The sequence below is a fragment of the Phalacrocorax carbo genome, chromosome 1 (assembly GCF_963921805.1).
Source record: "Phalacrocorax carbo chromosome 1, bPhaCar2.1, whole genome shotgun sequence".
NCBI lineage: Eukaryota > Metazoa > Chordata > Aves > Suliformes > Phalacrocoracidae > Phalacrocorax > Phalacrocorax carbo.
In genome coordinates, this window is record NC_087513.1 from 26,295,338 (window position 1) to 26,313,500 (window position 18,163).

The following is an 18,163-nucleotide window of genomic DNA, read 5'->3' on the forward strand; positions in this document are numbered from 1 at the left end:
TGCAAAATACTGATGTCCTAATGAGGACAAAGGTAAGTTTTTTCCTCTTGTGAGCCAACTAGCTCCTCCATGAAAAACAACTTATATTTATATATAAAAATACATAAATATTTGTATTCACGTTAATTTTTATTTGGATCTGCAGTCTCTGCACCATCTTAGGTATGATTACCACCAGAGCAAGGGATTTTGCTACACATGGTCTTAATCCTCAGTGGACTTTCTTCTTAGCCCTAGAGAATTAGACATTCAGTTCAAGGAGAGTCTAGATTACCTGTTGCTTGTTTAACTTCAGTTCATAGCATGGCACCAGTTTCCAATAGAACAAATAGTTTGTTATCTCTACAGTCTCAACAGCCTCACTTAAAACCAGATATTCTAGTCCTCAAGTGTTTTTTTTAAAAAATGAGATTTCCACAGAAATACATACACAGTGGGTTCAGTTCCCAGTTTTAAAGGAACCTTAGCAACACTGCTCTTTGCTGTTTATTTTCACCAATGTCTATTCTTTTACCAAAGTCTACTTATCATCCATAATCAAGTTTTCCTCCTTACACATCTACTTTTACCCAGTTTATGAATTTAAAGTACCTACTTTTCCCCATTTTTAAATAAATATTGTGACAGAAGCCTGGTTTAATTTTCGTTCAGATAAAGCCTGCCTTCTCTGCCGATACCCCTATTACTAATGAGCCTAAATCTTATTTCCTTGACACTATTTGCATAGTCCTGCATTTAATCGCTGCTTCTCTCCCTCTCTTCTACTCTGTGTGGGTTTGGAAAGCTACCATGGATTTTCCTGCCTGACAGCCCAAAGAGCAACCCAATGCTAAAATAAAATCTTAATTTCATAAGGGAAAGCGTTATTTTTTTTAGCAGTGGAAGGAATAATCTTGTTTCTCTTCAGTGCTGCTGCACGGAAGAACAATACAGAAACAACAGAAGGAAATTGTCAGTGAACGGAAATCTACAAACTATGCCCGAAATAAGCAAGTGGGGAAAAAAAATACACAAAACCTTGCCATTATATTTATGGTCAAGGGTCTAAGTTAAAGATCAGTTTTGTGATTCTGTGCTACATGTACCTCCAGTCCTTTCCGGGCCTGCATTTAGGCTTTCCAGCGTGATGCCCCCGTTGCCCTTCTACAGCAGGATCAACTATTTCTCCCTTTATTCTTTCCTGAACTGTGTGCTTTTTACATGAAAACCACTGTCCAGGAAGGCATATGGCAGCTGCAAGACACCCTTACCATGGTTTTCTTCTCCCTTTCCCATTTCCACCCATGCCATGAAACAGGAAGGCAATCCTCCCTGCAGCTCTCTTGACAGTGTAGGGGCATTTATTTTTTTTTTAAACACATGGAGAGCACAACTTTTGTGCCCATTTGAGCAGGTGCCACTGATCGTCTGGAGACAGAGACATCAAGGCAAATGCTACTTCAGCACTTGCCTAGTCATCCACCTACCCGCGAAATGTCCTCCTGTACAACCATCCTTCGCATGGGTCATGTAATGCAGTTTCTTACACAAAGTTAGCTATAATCTTCTGGAACCATTTCAGGGTCAAACTTTTTTTTGACAAATGTACAGAAAACAATAATTGGAGGAGTTGAGGTTGTTTTATTTTAACACCTAATACAGTTCAAATTTAAAGGATTACTTGCACAAAAAAATAAACACATTTGGTATAAAAATTTATCATCACTTTAACACCTTTTTTTCCTCTTACGGCCTGCGCCTTCTCTGGAGCAGAAACATATAAAGACTAATGGCACAAGTTTGTTTTATTCTACAGCATTTTTTTTTGTTTTTACATACTCAAGTACCCTAGAGGACAACAGCCCGCTGTATACAAGAACCATTTTCTTCAGCCTGCTGAATTAAGTTTCGTAAAGAACCAAAGCTATAAAGGCATTTTAAAAACCATTGTCTCTTTTTTTTTTCCAGAAGCACTGACTTTTTGCACCATTTATATACATAGTGTTACATAACAGCTCTTGAGAACAGTACATGCAGCAGAATATATCTGTTGAATATAAAACATACATTTAAAATCTTGACTTATCGGAATTTTCTGAAGATTGAATAATTGTAGAATGCCCACTGCTTAGAGAAAATGGTTTGATAGTACAAATGTCTGCATATGTTGGCCACTGGAATAATCCAAGGCTCACTGGAATAGTATCTGTAGCACATCAGTGTGCATAAATAATTTACTTACAATATTAAAACACAACTAGCAAAATCAATAGTTCAAGATCTTATGACTGCTATGTTAACCCTTAAGTGGTTGCAAGAAGTGTGGTGGGGGTTCCTCCCCCTCCCAAGTCCTCTATAAAACCTTTAGTATGTAATTCGTTTTCCAGATGAAGAAACTTATTTATGTCTACTGCCTCTTCTCTTCATTGCAGCCGTACACTGTGGACAGTACCACTTCCCTTTCGGTGCTTCTGTCAGTCCAACACATCCATAGTGGAACCACTCAATAGGGCACTATGAAAACAGAGTTAAAGAGAGGGGTTGGGGGGGGGGTTGCTTTTTTTTTTTTTTTTTGAAACACCTATCACAAATACAATTCTATCAAAATGAAGCATGAGTAAAAAGCATAGATTCTGCTTTTCACACAAAGTCATGGGACAAAAACAATAAGGGAGGAGGATCTCAGTCCCCAGCACACACTCAATAGACTAATAAAAGGGTAGAAGTTCCAGAAGTCATATACAGACTCACATAACAGAGCAAAAGTAGTATGCTGTGCTTCAAAATACTTAGTTTGACAACACTAAGTGACACAAAAGCATTCTTATCATTCTCTTCTGTTTAAATGTAGTATCTCAGTAAGTACATTATTACATTCAACTGTTGCTTTAAGTCCTTTTTTAATTGAAGGGGACAACTGGTGTTAGTCAAGCTAAAAGTTCACAGAAATAAAGGGCATTTTAAAGATGTCAAACCTTCCCAGTAAAGGGTGAAGCCTTCTAAGAGAACCTAAACTGTGGGGACAGATGAGGAGTTTCCTGAAGAACGGTTCAACTCAAAAACATTGCTCTAAAAATACTCTACTCCAAAACCAACTCTAAAGGGAAGTTAACTCCTGCAAGCAATAGTTACATGCACAAGCATCTCATGAACCTTTTGAACTTTGTTACTTACATCTTGGTTATCACAGCCTACCATTTCACCATAGGACACCTAGGAAATAAGAAAAACCCTTATGAATAATTACATTACTAATTAAAAGCAATCAACATTTTCAAAGGGTTAAAGTTCAACATTCTTCCTCTGAAGAGTTTTTCCATTAACAGCAGCAACAATATTTTGATTTTCTTTTGTTATACAACCCATAGAACATGTTCACATAAAATCAATTTTCAAAAAATTTTTATGCAGAAAAAAAGATACTTCGGCATATTTCAGGTTGTATGAAAAAGGTCAGCATTCAGAACCTGAAGGAAGCACATTTTGGTCTAAACAACAGTGCCTAGTAAGTATATTAGCAGCCCAGTTTTCAAGATGCCTGATGTTTCCCTTGCCTACATGACAATTTCAAGCACTTTATTTGAAAAATACTTTCAAGAGGATTACAGAATTCTATGAGCTCTAAAAAAAGCCAACACTCAAAAATATTTTAAATAATAACACGCATTTTTAAATAAAAGTTTGTCATGTTGTCATTCAGTCTCCCAAGTTTCCAGACAGCTTTTACAAAATTAGTTTTTTATTTGGTGGTTGGTTTGGGTTTCTGTTTGTGGGGTTTTGGGGTTTTTTTTTGTTTGTTTGTTTCTAAAGGAAAGTAGGAGAGACCAAGCACATTCCTTATTAACCTAAAATTTTAACTAAATTCACTGTGAACCTGTTCAATTTTTAATCTAATTATTCCTGAAGTCTTCATTTAAAGATTTAAACTCTTCAGGTACGTCACATCACTGGAAACCTTGCTTGTTTTTAGCTTCACTGTTGAGCTCATTATTCATATCGCCAGTAAATAAATAGATCAGAATTTCAAGACTGCAAATAGAATGTTTTTAAATTAGCAGTCAGAGAAGGCAGTTCAACTACAGCGAAATAGCAGCTCTAGTTAAATTTCAGGTTGGAAGCCATCCTTACCTGATTACAAATGCAGTAACGAGGCTCATTTGGATCATAGGTCCAGTCAACCTGGCTATTAGAATCAGACTCTGGTATTACCGCTGTTTGCTGAGACAGTTCTTGTGCCAGTGCAGACGAAGAAGAACATGATGACAGAGATGAAGAAGAGGAAGATGATGAGGACTGCTGGCTTGAGGATTTGTTGTTGTTTCTTGGGAAAAAAGAAAGCATATAATAAATTAATTTCCTGCAAAGTGAAAGGATCACAAAATGAGTACTTTGGTCACTCTGAAATACTGCACTATGTAAATCCCAAAGCATCACTCCCTAATAGATTTCATGCAACAATTGCAAGAAATGAAATGGACACACCGAATGCTCCTTGGAAAAGGAAACAAATCTTACTGGCTTACAAGTGTGAGACAGGCTATTCTAATCAATGGAATTTAACAGCTTTAAACTGCCAAATGGCTTTAATCAATGCCTATCTTCACAAATTTTTCCATCAGTTTTCCATGACCAGACCTGGTATAAAGTCCCCGTAAAATTATGTTACCAATAAAACAGGAATTTACATATAAATAATGTCGTATGTCACGTAGACTAGACAGCTGTGTTTTGAAGATGACTGATTCTATGCTAATCTCCACTCAAGCATCCCCAATCACTCCACAGGAACAGTGCCACAGTACAAATCCTAGGCTTTTGCTTATAGGTCAGATCTGACACTCAAGATATCCGTAGATGAAAAATACTTCTAAAACAAAATCCTTAACTGAACTGTGAACAAACAGAAATCTGGATGAAGAAAAACACACAAGTCAGTTTAAAAGGTTGGGCACTGAGAGAAATTCTTTCAAGTACCATTTGTGCCTGCTGTCACAATGTGTTCTGACATTGTATTGTTTAAAATGCTTTTAAATTCCATTTTAATCAGAAATAAAATTCATTCTGTTTCCTGACCTAGAAGGTCAGCCATCAGAAAGCGTTGTGATTATTTGGGAAGTGGCACAAAGCAGACCTCCAGATAACTTCAAAACCATCTACAAAAGCACAGTTAATTCCCAACATTTGCTGCTAGGCCAAATCTCTCCAGAACACAGAAAAAATGAGGGAAGAAACTAGACTATATCTCAGATGAAAAAGCAACTCAAGATGTTTATTTAAAACATTGGAGTGAGTTTGCTTAAAGAAAAAAAAAGTGAGAGGACAAAGGAAAGCCCTGAACATGGAAAAGCCAGCAGGCAATAACCACCTTCTGCTGATCCCCCCGCCCAGATATTAAATAGTAAGGATTTCTCATACGGCCAATGTCCTTTAACGGAAAGCTTAGCTGTCTTAAAAGCTATAATTGCAGTGAACAAGTAAGAAAACCTACTTGCTTTTTCTGCCACTTCGTGAATCTGTGGTTGATGAACTTAATGTCTGTGTCAATGTAGATGCCAGAGCTGACGATGAATATCCAGTTGAATCTCTAGATAACGAAAATTCTCTTCCAAGCTGAAAATCATTGTTCTTAAATGCTTCATAGCTGGCTTTTAGACTTGATGTTCGTCTTCCTTCCTTCATCTAAAAGGAATACTAATATTGTATCAGATTACACAGTAGAGCTCTTACAGAAGACATCCTAGGCTGCTAACTACTAATTATTTGCACAGGTTCATTAGTTTCCCCATTAACAAAATGTGTTAATAAGTGGTAAAAAGGTGTGAGAATATCCCACAGGAAACCTAGAAAACAAGCTGACCCTTTATGCACATCCTCCAGGATGAAACTGTAGCATATAAACAAAAATGATAACATGACAACTGATGTATCAGCTGAAAGTGATCACGGGAATTCAGATTAAAAAAAAATCACTAGTCCTTCTTCTTAATCCATAGTGGATGGCAGAATGACAAGAATGTTTTGACATTACCTGCGCCGTGGCTTGCACTGCTTGAGCTGCTGCCATGGTAATTGCACCGGCCCCAGATCCTGAAGATAATGAGCCCAGGTTATATGATGCCAATGGTTGAGAAGAGTTTGTATTGTATGCATTGTTTGAAGAGGATGATGAATTACTGTTTCGACACCCTTGATGAACAGAACACATTTATGAAATTCAAAATGAAGCTAAAGTCCTTTGCATTTTAAGAAGAGTTATATATGACAACCAGTGAAAGAGCAGGAACGCCGTTTATGCATCAGAGCAGTCTGATCATTTGGAAAAAAGTTTAAAAAGTTATTTGACATAGCCAGTATTGGCTTAAGAAAAAGAGAAGTTTGCTCCCCACCTATCCTCATGTGCAAGGAGTCCTTCTAAGAAGGACAGCCCTCACTATCATATTCAGCCATCAAAGAACAGATGCAGCTGCTACATCTGTCTATATAAACCCAAACTCCATTGAAATGATGCTGCCTACTGCAACCATCAAGAGAGTAAGAATTTGACTGTACACCTATATTGTTTCTGAAGTAGAACTTTTAGCAATCTTAATTCTAAAAACTACAAATCACAGTTTGCAACACAGATTTCCATGGCTGTCTGCAAACTGGCAGCTGCTCAGACATAGTTACATTTTGTTTGCCATCTCATGTGAAGTTCCTTCAAAAGGAAATTAAAATGGATGAGGGAGACTATTTAAAAGTGATGAACAGCACTAGATTCCAAAACGTAAAGGTAGTTTACTACTTATAACCTCTCACAATCTTTTGTTTTCAGAAAATAAACTATGAAACACCCTGATTTTAAAAATGGGCAGGAAGTTGTGGGTTTTTTTTATTCACTACTCAAAAAGACTTCTCACTTCTTTTGATATAGACAACACATGCTAAAGAATTTTATTTTATTGTAGCTGAACGCCGTGTCAGACCACCTCTTAAAAAAAAAAGCGTGCAGATTCTGTTCCCTTACTTTGAAAATTATTGCACACGTTTCTTCGTCCCAAAATAATGCATTGATCTCATATTTCTGCCACTGGCTGAATGAAACTGTACTGTTTTCTTCTTCCAAGTAGTGTAAATAAAAAACAGCCAACATGCAGCTGTTAAATGACAGCAAAGCTGATGCACTTCATGGACAACACAAATGAGTAAAGATGTCTGCAATTTCTCATGTTTCAAATGACTGAAAATCCCAGAGGAAAGGGTATGAGCCTCTGATTTCAAAGGACAATAACTCACAAATATAACTGTGTTTCTCTTCTTCCAATTAAAAAACAATAAAATGCAAGACAATTAAGATTACCTGGTGTATTTTCTTTAGAAGCATCTGAAGTCAGGGTAGATAGAAGAGCTTCAGATTTAAACTTCTTTTCAGGAACATGATCTGTTGTACTATGGTGAGAAGATGGATTGTGTTTCCTTTCTAAATGAAACAAATGAAAGGAACTTAAATGAAAAAGCCTTTTCAGATTGGAAGTCAAACTATAACTAGAGATAATAAAACAGCACTTTTAACTTATTCCCACCAGCAAAACCTTATCATTGCATTCTTAAGCTTCTTCTGAATAGACATTATTATCACTGCATTGTCTTTTTTTTTCCCCTCCAATGTTTAGAGAAAGAGGAAGAAGTGCTGAACATTTTTTTTCCCAACACTAGTCAACAAAAAATATGGAAACATAAAAAGTGGACATGTTTTTAAATCTTAAAATCCTTACTCTCTACTGGAGTGTGAGAATGGGCGTGATGGTTATTCACAGGCTGTGATGGTGTATCCAGCTCCAGAGACCCTAAGACGGAGGTAAAAAGGATAGGAAAATTTCAGTCATCATTCGCGCAGTTTGGACTTTTAGACACTAAATGAATATTTATAATATTATAAAAATCACTATGCATTTATTTTAATCAGAATGATTTTTGCTAGAGTTGAAACCCTTCCTGTAGCACAACCAGGGGCCAATGAGAATAAGTTTTAAAATCAAAAATAGCGACTGCTGCTGTTCAACTGCTGAAATCAAGTTAAGACCAAGGCCAATAAGGAGAACAAACAACAACATTGCTCTCAACATGCCACTTATTCAAACGAGTTGCACACAAGCCAGCGATGGTTGGAGAAAGCTGCACCAAAAGTACTGACAATCTACACCAACTGAACTGAAAAGAAGATTGTAACAGGCAATTAATGAGGCATCTTGTAGCACTGAGTCCATCTTGTCACACAGAGTCAAAACACACAAGTACTCGCAATGTCTTTGAGATGATCTAATATTCAACAGGAAGGGCTTCAGATCATTATCTAAGTTTTCTTAAGAATCCAAGGAACAGAGGGGAAAAAAAAAGAAAATAAAAAAGGCAGGGTGAGCACAAATGCAAGTCTATGTTTAAGAAAAACGTTTCTTGTAATATGAGGCTACACGATCACCACATAGGAGAGCCTTTGACCACACATTTCCATTAGAACAAGATACAACAGTCTGTATCAGCCTTTGGCAAAACAATTTTGAACTAGTTCCAAGACTTACCAACTTACATTTATACAGAAGACAATTCAAGAAAGTAATTCACATTAATTTTTCAAAATTTGTAGCTTCAACATTTCTTTACCTCTTTTTCAGTACTTTCAAAGAATACATGAGTTTAAACAGAAGTTTAAAGAAAATTCTTCTAGAAGAAGTTCAAAGCATAAGGAGGTATTTTGGCTGAGCTAAAATTAATCATGTTACCAACTAGTCCAAAGGCTGCCCTCTGGCGGAACCTCAACAATTTGTATTTACTCCGAAAGCTAAAGACGTTAAAAAGCTTCTACTTTTCACTTTATTAAAACAAAACAAACCAAACCTTAAGGATGCAACTTGCACCCTGGTACGTTTCTATTTTGAGTTCTTGAAATTCTACCTACCTCACCAAACACATAGCTCAACTGAAGGTAGTATCACACCTTAAAACTGCAGCTGGGATTCCAACTACAATCAACCAGTTCTTTTCTGTAGTCGCCAGTTCATTAAAAGCACTTACTTTCCAGTTTTCTTTTTGTGCCTGTTATTTTTAATAGCAGTTACAAATAAAATATCCAAAACCTCCCAGCTTTTATGACAAAGCCACACAACGTTCAAAGAAAGAATATTTATTCCTGATCTCCTCAAGCGATTCAGGTTACTTTTCACTGTCCTTGGGTATGAAAACCACCCAGTATCTAACTTTACTTCACATTCCACACCTGTAACTAAAATAACAACCCTCTTCCATTTGGTGGCAATCAATTCAAGTAAGAAATGGTACACCTTCAACTGGTTAGGCAGCAAGTTTAGGCTGAAGTACTTGTCTGAATACCTACAGACATTAAAAACAGGTTTAAAGAATTCTGTACCTTACTGCAGCAATTCACTAGTGCAACAGTTGTGCAAAAAAACCAAACCTATTCTAATTACTCAGTTGTATTTTGACTTCACTGGTAAAAATTGAGGTTGAAACTAAAATTTGACACTCACTGAATGAGCAGTATGCGAGTCAAAACGCAATTTTGGAACAAGTGGAAATACTGCAGGATGCTAACAAGTTTATGATCGTTTAATTTTGCAAATTGACAGAAACTCTGTCAAGTTCTTAAAGAAAACCATGCATACTTACTTCTCTCTAATATTTCTGTAATTCCAGCATTATCCGCTTCAAGTTCCATTTTAAATTTAGCAAGTTCCTGGTCCAATTTTCTCAAATGACGGTCTACCTGTTTTTGAGACAAAGCACCAATAAATAACATCCAGTTCTGGAACATGAATATCTGCACCCTTAATCTCAGGCTTACTAAATATTTCCCTTCCAGCAATTCTCTGCCGTGCAGCACTAAGCACATATAAAGACACACAGAAGCATAACTTCTCCATCACCTACATTTCCCTAACTCAGCAGAGGTATTAGAATTAACACCAAAATAGCACTGTTGCTCCTAAGCTGCGCAGTCAATCATAGGATCCAATAAGGCTGCATATCGGCTCAGCAGCTAGGAGCCCTCCTCTTGCTGTAGGTAATGTTCCAAGACACAGCATTAAGTGTTTCTTTCGAGAAAAGAGATTAAGAGGACTTGGGGGCGTTGTGGGTATGGATACAGAAAGGGAAAGAGAAAAAAATAAAAAGAGTACGTGACACGCACTTTAGAAGAGGTTGGGCTGCATGGGGAAAGTGCAATTGTATGCCACTCTACAACTGGTAACCTTGAGTAAAGGGGTCTCTAAACTCAAAATACAAAGATGCCTGTGCATTTGTGTAAAGTATGACATGCTCTTGGGTACTGAAAATTACCTTTAAAAATTTCAACTTAATATAATGGAAAGAAACACTATGTTCCAAATGCTTTCTTTATCTGTAGTCATACAGCAGATGATGTACTTATCTCTAAACTATTAAAAAGTGAACAGGTTTTTGCAGTTACCAGCTAACCAAAAGAGAGGGGGCTAAGTTCCAATTTCTGGAACTAACGTTCAGTTAGCTGAAGTAGAACTGAAGCAGACAAGAAATACTTGGTTTATGTCTACTCTATGTTAGTGCAGTCTGATCTGCAGGTTGTGTTCTCTGAGAAAATGTAAAATATACTTAAAATTCAAAATCCACATGCTATAAAGAAGAGTAACCTGCTCACGGTCTCTTTTGAGGAAAAAAAATAACTAAGACAAAATCAACATGCATGAAAACTTCAGAATTTCTCAAATTATTTCTGTATGGTTTGTATTTAAGTGACTTTCTACCCAAAGCAACAAAATTCTTAAGTCAATGAAATAGTAAATGTTTCTTTAGCCAGCAAAAATATCTGTATGTAGCTGATATAACAGTACAGGTAGCACACCTGTAGTGCTTATCAAAATGTTTAGAACTCCTTTGGGCATAAATTTAGGTAATTCACCACAGGCCTTCTGCCTACTTACCAAATCATATATTTGATTAGCCAGCTGCACTTTTTCATCTGCATCTTCCAAAGCCTTATAATAATCCTGTTATAAAGAGAACTCTCTTAAAAATTATGAATGTAACTCAATTAATTTCAGTCATTTTAACCTACTGTTACCCTGCACAAAATACAAGTTAAAAGGAGAAATTCAAGTCACTTTTCAGAAAGACTGTAAAACTCTACTGTAAACAACAATCAGCTAAAATTTTAGATGAGGGATGTATTACATATCAATTTATTGTTTGTGCCTTAGGAAAAGCCATACTGCAAGATGTGGACACTTCCTCCTATAGTGATATTTAGATTTCTACAAAAATTGCTATAAGAATAGAAACAGTCTTGGATTAATTTTATATTACACAGCATAAAGTTATGGACTCAAAATGAGATGATGTCTTTCACTTTGTATGGATCTTTAGGATGATTGCAGGTACTACTGCCCTTCAAAATTATGCTGAACAGTGCTGTGAGGGAAGGCTTTTCCAGCACTGTAGTTAAATAGAGTTAATTATGTATATAGCTTACAGTTTAAATTATTTTAATAAGTTTATATAAGTCCTAAGTGTATTATAAAATAATTTGACTGAAGCAATCCTATTTTAAAACCTGCTCTAAGTAATGAAAACCCACAGACAAAAAATTTTTAAAATTATGTTTACATGTTTTTACTCCAGATTTAAACAGGTTTAAGCGCCTTTTTATTTTCAATTTCCACCGAAGAGTATCTTGCTTAGGCAAAAACTACTTGAAATTTTGTTCCAGCTAAAGTCAAAAGCAAATTGTTCATTTACTCTAGTGAAGTCAGAGCTTTGACTTTTTCTCTTTTTACATACAGGAATCTATTTGTAATTAATTAAGGAAAAAAACAAAACTACCCTTAGCCAAATAAGGGGCTGAAGTAGCAAGCGTAGGAGACTAGAAAGGAGTTTCTCCTGACAAAACGACAGACTACCTTGCTAACAATACCACCACCAATGCCCAAGTGTTGAAGGATAAAACAAAACACATCCATCTTCTTATTCCTCCCTCCCTAAAGCTACATATGGCATATGCATGACGTATAGCAGTACATGGGCAGAATCACAGGAAATGCTGAAGCTAAGCTTGAATAAGATCCTCTAAAAGAAAGCCAATTAACTTATTCAGCTTCATGACATACAAGCAGAAACAAAGTCTGAGCTGAAAATGTAGTACCTGGTTTCCTCACCATTTCAGGATCATAATTTTTAAAATGCTAGCAAATACTGGGTAAAACTTGAGAGAAATGCTTGATGAAATAAACCTTTCAATCATTTTTCTCCTCCTAGGCAGTTCTATCCATCTCTGTGAAAGCCCAAGGGAAGTCACAGTTCTGAACACTTAAGTCTCCATCAATCATAAGCTATTTTTTCCTAAGGTTATCTTTGTTTGCAGAAGGAAAATGTGACCCACTCCTGTGATATCCTTACTTTTTTGATTGATGTCATTTGTTCTTCCCTCCATTCAGGTTTGTTTTTCTTTGCGTTCATAAAAAATTCATTTACCCTCTGCTCAAGCTGATCCATTGCATCTGTAGCACAGGAAAAGATTAAGATAAATGTTATTGCCTCATGTATATAAACATTATTAAATAAGGCGGATATTTTTCTTAAACAAAGTTGACAGGACTGAGGTGCAAACTACTAGAGAGGAAAAGAACAAAAAAACCAAAACAACCAAATGATAGTGGAGGGAAATATTTACCTTCATTTCCAAGAAGCAGAATTGCATTGTGGTAGGATTCTCATCAAGGTTCTTGTGCTCTCCAGCATGGGATTGGCAGGACTCCAAGTTCTAAAGGTTTTTTGTCCCTAAGAGCAGTGGTAGTGACTTAAAGCACGACCCAAACTCCTCACCCAGGGTTCTAGCCTGCTGGCTTTGGAACATTCTAGCCAGTTACAAACTGAGCAGGAAACAAAATGTTCTCCTAAGAGAAACAGTCAAATACAAAACCAAATAATTGAAAAAAATTAGTGCCTCAAAAAGGTAGAGCAACTGAAGAGTCAAGTCACCACCTTTAACTCAAGGCCCTCTCCACTGTATGCTAGGAAGGGTGAGAGCAAGTTGAAAGCGCTCATCAGAATATTATTCCCCCCACCACTACAGGGTAGCACCAAGGGGTAAATGCACTGATGAAATACTATTTGCACAGGATACTCACTTACATGAAGTTGAGAACTATTGTAAGGGAAAAAAATAAAGCCACCAATTCTCCAACACTATCATAAGTAAGGGCAATATCTACTACAAGTTATTTGTTTCACTGTTAATTATTACACGAACAGGGATTCCCTTTCCTTTCCCTCCAACCTCCTTCAGAAAAAAGGCAACAAGTTTACTATTTCAACAGCTGGACACTTGTGCATGCAACAGCTTGCATATTCCAAAAAACACACAGTTGCCCTGGTCAAACTAGCTTTGACAGCCTTGCTAGTCTCAGGATAGATGGCAGTACCAACATTTTTTTCACAGTACTCTCTGCGATACTGTCCAGATAGCAGTTTCAAATTAAACGTGACAATGCACCAACTACCTACAGACTTCAGGCTTTGGGTGTAAAACACTTAAAATGCTTTCCAGAAACCACCATTACAACTGGATCACATGGTGGCCATCATGTCTTACCAAAAACAGAACGAAAAAGGGGTGGCGGTGGTGGTGGAAGTGAATTAACTAGTTCAAAGACCTCATGAATCCCCAAGTAAGATTAACTCTTCAAATCCAATGGAGCCCAAAGGTTTCCTCACTCCACGAAAATTCACTGTTCACATAAATAACCAAAACCCACTCATACTAAACGATCAAAAATATTTGCCGATTTTTGCTATGCTGGGAACATCCAGCATCAAAACTAACAGGAACCTAACAATTGACTGGACAGAGCACAATTAACCCCAGGCCAGAACAGTTGTGACACAGGCTCACATCAACTTTATTTAGACCCAGACAAACTAAGCAGTCAAACAGTTTGGTGTAAAAAAGGTTAGATGAGTGAATTTGTACGATGACCATTTTCCACTTGCACTGTGTTATTCAGGGAGAAGAATAAGAAGCCTGAGCAGGAAGCAAACAGCACACACTTTATGTGGAGGCTTCTAAAAGCTTTGTTCTTTGACCAAATTGCTATAATTTAGTCCATAAAGCCAACAGACAAAATGTTCCATCTCCTATTCCCAAAGTACAAACAGCTAGGTGATAATTATTCTAATGGTGCCACAGACATGAAAAGAAAAAAAATCTTCCCTCTTTACTTATTACTGAGGACACACATCAGTCTGGGTGAAACTGCATAAGGGAAAACTTTCACAGAGACTTGGTCTCTCCTGAAAGGGCAGAAATGGCAAAGGGGAACCCAGGTCAGATCTATTAAATTATATGAAAAGTTCTCCCTGGTACACTCAAGTTCCTTCACCTTTTCTCCCCCCATACCTTTTTAATCCAACTGTGATACTAATTTCTTAGATCACATTTCCCAAGAGAGTTGCCAGAAATTCTGTTAGAGGAGAAGCCTTTTTCCAGAGCTTGACATTTTACCATGGAGGCCTGATAATCCATGAGCTGAACTTGAACAGAGAAACACACTTCATGCTCCACGTGGAGCTTAAAGCTCAAGAGTCAGGTCACAGCTCAGAGAGTCTTTGCTTTTCCCACAGTAGCCTTATCAGGACATACAGCAGGCATAGCTGGTTTGTCATTTCTTCCAGCAACAAACCTGCCCCATTAGAAGCCTGTGTGGTCCAAACAGGACAGAATATAAAGGCAACATTGACTTCAAAACACACCAGCACAGTTATCTCTGAATTACAACTCATGTAGGTTTCTGGGGCAGCATCACTCAAAGTACTGTCTTCAAGTGCTTCAGAGGCACCAGACCTTCACCGCTAGTCACTGTCACAGCATGAGAACAACTTCCAGGTTTGCACGTAGTTAGTTATTCAGCGGCCGTTTAGCAACTGATGTTGAAGAGATACTAGTCCAGAAGCTTCATAAATGCCTTTGGATGCTTTGCCACTCATTGTGCAAGAATTACAGAAATACCAAGGTCCGAGAGAATTTTCCTCTGGGCCTAAGGTTGCCCTTAGTATACGATATTCAGTGTTATTTGCTACTTCCAGTAATACAATATGGAGTGTTATTTGCCACTTCCAGTTAAAGCAGAGGAAATGACACTACTGCAACCTTGGCAGTGCCAGCTGGCTCAGTTCCTAAATACACTTCAAAAAACCTACTAGCTTCTTTGCCTCCCCACTAAATAGAATCATATTTGTGAACTTACTCAGGACTACCTAAGACAGTGAGCTGCTCATTCCCTCTCCCGGTGCTCCCTAGCACTTCAGAGGTGTTATTTCCGATAAGGAGCCATTACTCTGTTCGCACAACTTTAAGCACCGAACCCAAGGCAGCATTTAGGCCATAGTATACAAAAACCCCATATAGCCAGTTCAACACCTGTCAGTAAAGTCTGTTAAACAGACCTGCTGGGTCCACTAAAGTAAATAGCCAAGGGAAAGCCTGAGACCTCACTTCAAAGTATGATAGGTTAAACTACTGTTTTCAAGAACGGTGCTCCCACATAGTGGTGCGTTTTATATTCCTGTTCACTTGTAACTTCAACCCTTGTTCTTCCTCTCATTTTTCTTTACAATACTTCAACCCTTCTGTATTGATGATTCCTCTCATCTTTTGTGCAATAACAGTTTCATTACCAAAGACCTCTGCATCGCAGTCATAGATGAACAGACTAGTTGTGCATTAAACTACAGCAACATCTAACTGGGTGTTACGGGACACCTAAGGGCCAGATGAAATTATATTGGAAAAGATGAAAACGCAACGCATCCCGAAAACACCGTAAGGTAGCGTACTGTATCAGGACAAAAGCAGAGATATACAAAGTGATCTACACAGACACCTAAAGCAGACCGTGTATTTAGTTACGTGTCAGCTAGGGCACAAAAGGCTAAGCAAAAGCGCTTTCGCATATGCTATTATGAGGGGAGTTGGCTGCAAAGTTTCAGAGACAGCATGCCGCTACCTGCCGAAGGAGCGGGACATAACTCATGTTCAAAACCACCATCACTGCTCTTAGGGATCAAAAATCTGAAGAGTTTGGGACGTGCCACCGAAAATGCCTTTGGGAGCAGCACAAGTGCAGGAGCGCAGCTCCTGCAAGATCCTACTTGCGCCGGGATTCGGGAGCGGGCCACGGGCGGGGGCCGGGGCGGGCAGGCCCGGGGAGGCGGCTCGCCGGTGCCGCGCCTGGTCGCCGCTCGCCGACACTCCCAGCGCCAGGCGAGCGCGCCCCGCCCCTCGCCGCGCCCCGCCGGCTCCCGCACGGCGCCGGGCCTCCGCAGCGCCGCCTCCCGCAGCCGCGCCAGCGCCCGCCGCTCCGCCGGAGACGACGCCGGGCGCCCGGTGCCGACGGGACGCGCCCGGCGGCGCGCCGCGACCGCCCCCACCCCGCACCGGAGCGGCGCCGCCGGGGTGCGGCGTGGGGAAAGGGGTGCGGGCGCCCCGGGCCAGCGCGCGGGTCGGCGAGGAGCGGCGGGAAGCGGAGCGGAGCTGCCCACACCGGCCCGAGCGCCCCGGCGGCGGCAGTGGCAGCGCCGCTTCGCCTACTCCCTCCCCCCCCCGGGGCGCGGGGCCGGGGCCGGGGCCCGCGGCCACCCCGAGCCGGGCCGGGCCGGGCCGGGCGGGGCGGGGCGGGGCGGGGGCGGGAGGGGGCGGGACTCACGTACTCTGCACCTGCAGGTCCATCTCGCGCATCTCGGTGAACCTGTCGCGCAGATCCATGGGAAGCTGCTCGATCACTGCGGGGAGAGGGAGGGGCGGGGGGGAGGGGGAGGAGGGAAGTCAGTCACCGCCGTGGGGGAGGGGGGCGCCGCCCCTTGGCCGCGGCTCCCCCCACGGCTCCCCTCCGCCGGCCGTGCCCGGCCGCCCGGCGCCCCCGCCCCGCACACACTCACTCTCCAGATAGTCCTCCAGATACAGCATGGCGGCGGCCGGGCCAGCGCCAAGGGGCTTCTCGCTAACGGGGGATCGTCCCTTCCAATATGGCGCCGCCGCCAACAACACCCGCGGCTCGACTCAGCGAAAACAACATTGGCGGCTGACGGCGCTCGCTCCGGCCGCGCCCCGATTGGCTGCCCGCGCCGCTGACGCACACCGCGGCTCGCGCTCACCCCGCGGCTTCACGGGAAATGTAGTCCGCGCGCGGGGAGGTGGCGGGAAACTACATGTGCCGCCATGCGCTGCGGCGGCCCCGCCCCTCAGCCGGCTTCCCGCCCCGCCCAGCCCTACCCCGCCCCGCCCCGCCCGCCGCTCCGGGACCCCGGAGGCGTCCCCCCCCTGCTGGTGTTCGCGGGGAGCCCCCTCTCGGCCCCCGCTTCACGGGGCCAAGTCGGGACGTGCGGCTGCCGGCCCTCCGGAGGGGCCCCGGGGCAGCGCCCCGAGTCTGGCGAAGGGACGGGAAAGGGAAAACTTGCAGCTTTTTGATCAGACTTTATGCTTAGTTCCTTCATCCAGAGGTTTGCATGCTCACAGCTGGTAATAGTGCATAAAAAGCATAAGAAATTACAAAACTGATGATATCTTCTCATGAGGGACCCAAGGTGAAAAACGCTGCTCTGTTCAGCACCCATCAGTAGCACAGGTAGTAACAACAGGATGAACTTCTGTCGGCTTTGGAATTGCTTTTGGAGTAGAAAAAATAGTTGGTAGACAGTCGTTGCAATCCAGTTAGAATAATTCTTATACTTTAGGTGTTTGAGGCTGAGGTTTTCACACTTTCAAACGCCCAAATAGTTTCTTTCATCGCTGTTCTATCACTACCTACTATTTCTTGCTCTAATGATAACTGATGCTTTTATCCAGATTTGTTTTTTGGCTGAGGGAAGGAGCTTTTACGGCTTGCGTGATGTCTGGTGAAGGCACAGGAGCGTAAGAATTGCAGTAGCAGAACAGGCTAGCTTTCCGCCATGCTCTTTATCCTCTTTTGACGTTCTCATCTGTGCCACATGCATCCAAGCAAGGAAACAAAGTATATGCTTAAGCCAAGTCTGAGTAAAAAACTGGGTGGGATGTTTTTGAGTGTCAGGACCAATGGAAAATGGCGTTCTTTTGTCATGTTCATATATTGTGAGCAGTTAGCTAAGGATGACTGAATTTTGGGAACTGAAGCATGAATTTTGT

General features: G+C 40.7%; 1 protein-coding gene across 4 annotated transcripts; it reads right to left on the reverse strand.

Moving 5' to 3' along the window:
- Positions 1–1,600: 1,600 nt before the first annotated feature.
- ING3 (inhibitor of growth family member 3) lies at positions 1,601–17,095 on the reverse strand. Of its 4 annotated transcripts, none has more exons than XM_064446627.1 (12): positions 16,939–17,095; positions 16,711–16,782; positions 12,403–12,503; positions 10,932–10,997; positions 9,643–9,739; positions 7,734–7,805; positions 7,319–7,438; positions 6,008–6,066; positions 5,468–5,658; positions 4,108–4,300; positions 3,154–3,192; positions 1,601–2,493 (listed from the first exon to the last, which is right to left on the reverse strand). In XM_064446627.1, exons 1-12 carry the CDS (start codon positions 16,964–16,966, stop codon positions 2,377–2,379), a joined length of 1,155 nt encoding a protein of 384 aa, XP_064302697.1. In that variant the 5' UTR covers positions 16,967–17,095; the 3' UTR covers positions 1,601–2,376. The 4 variants fall into 4 exon arrangements, with proteins under 4 accessions (XP_064302697.1, XP_064302688.1, XP_064302714.1 ...); XM_064446618.1 differs by having other exon boundaries at positions 6,008–6,165; XM_064446644.1 differs by having other exon boundaries at positions 6,008–6,165; positions 16,718–16,782; positions 16,939–17,094.
- Positions 17,096–18,163: the final 1,068 nt, after the last annotated feature.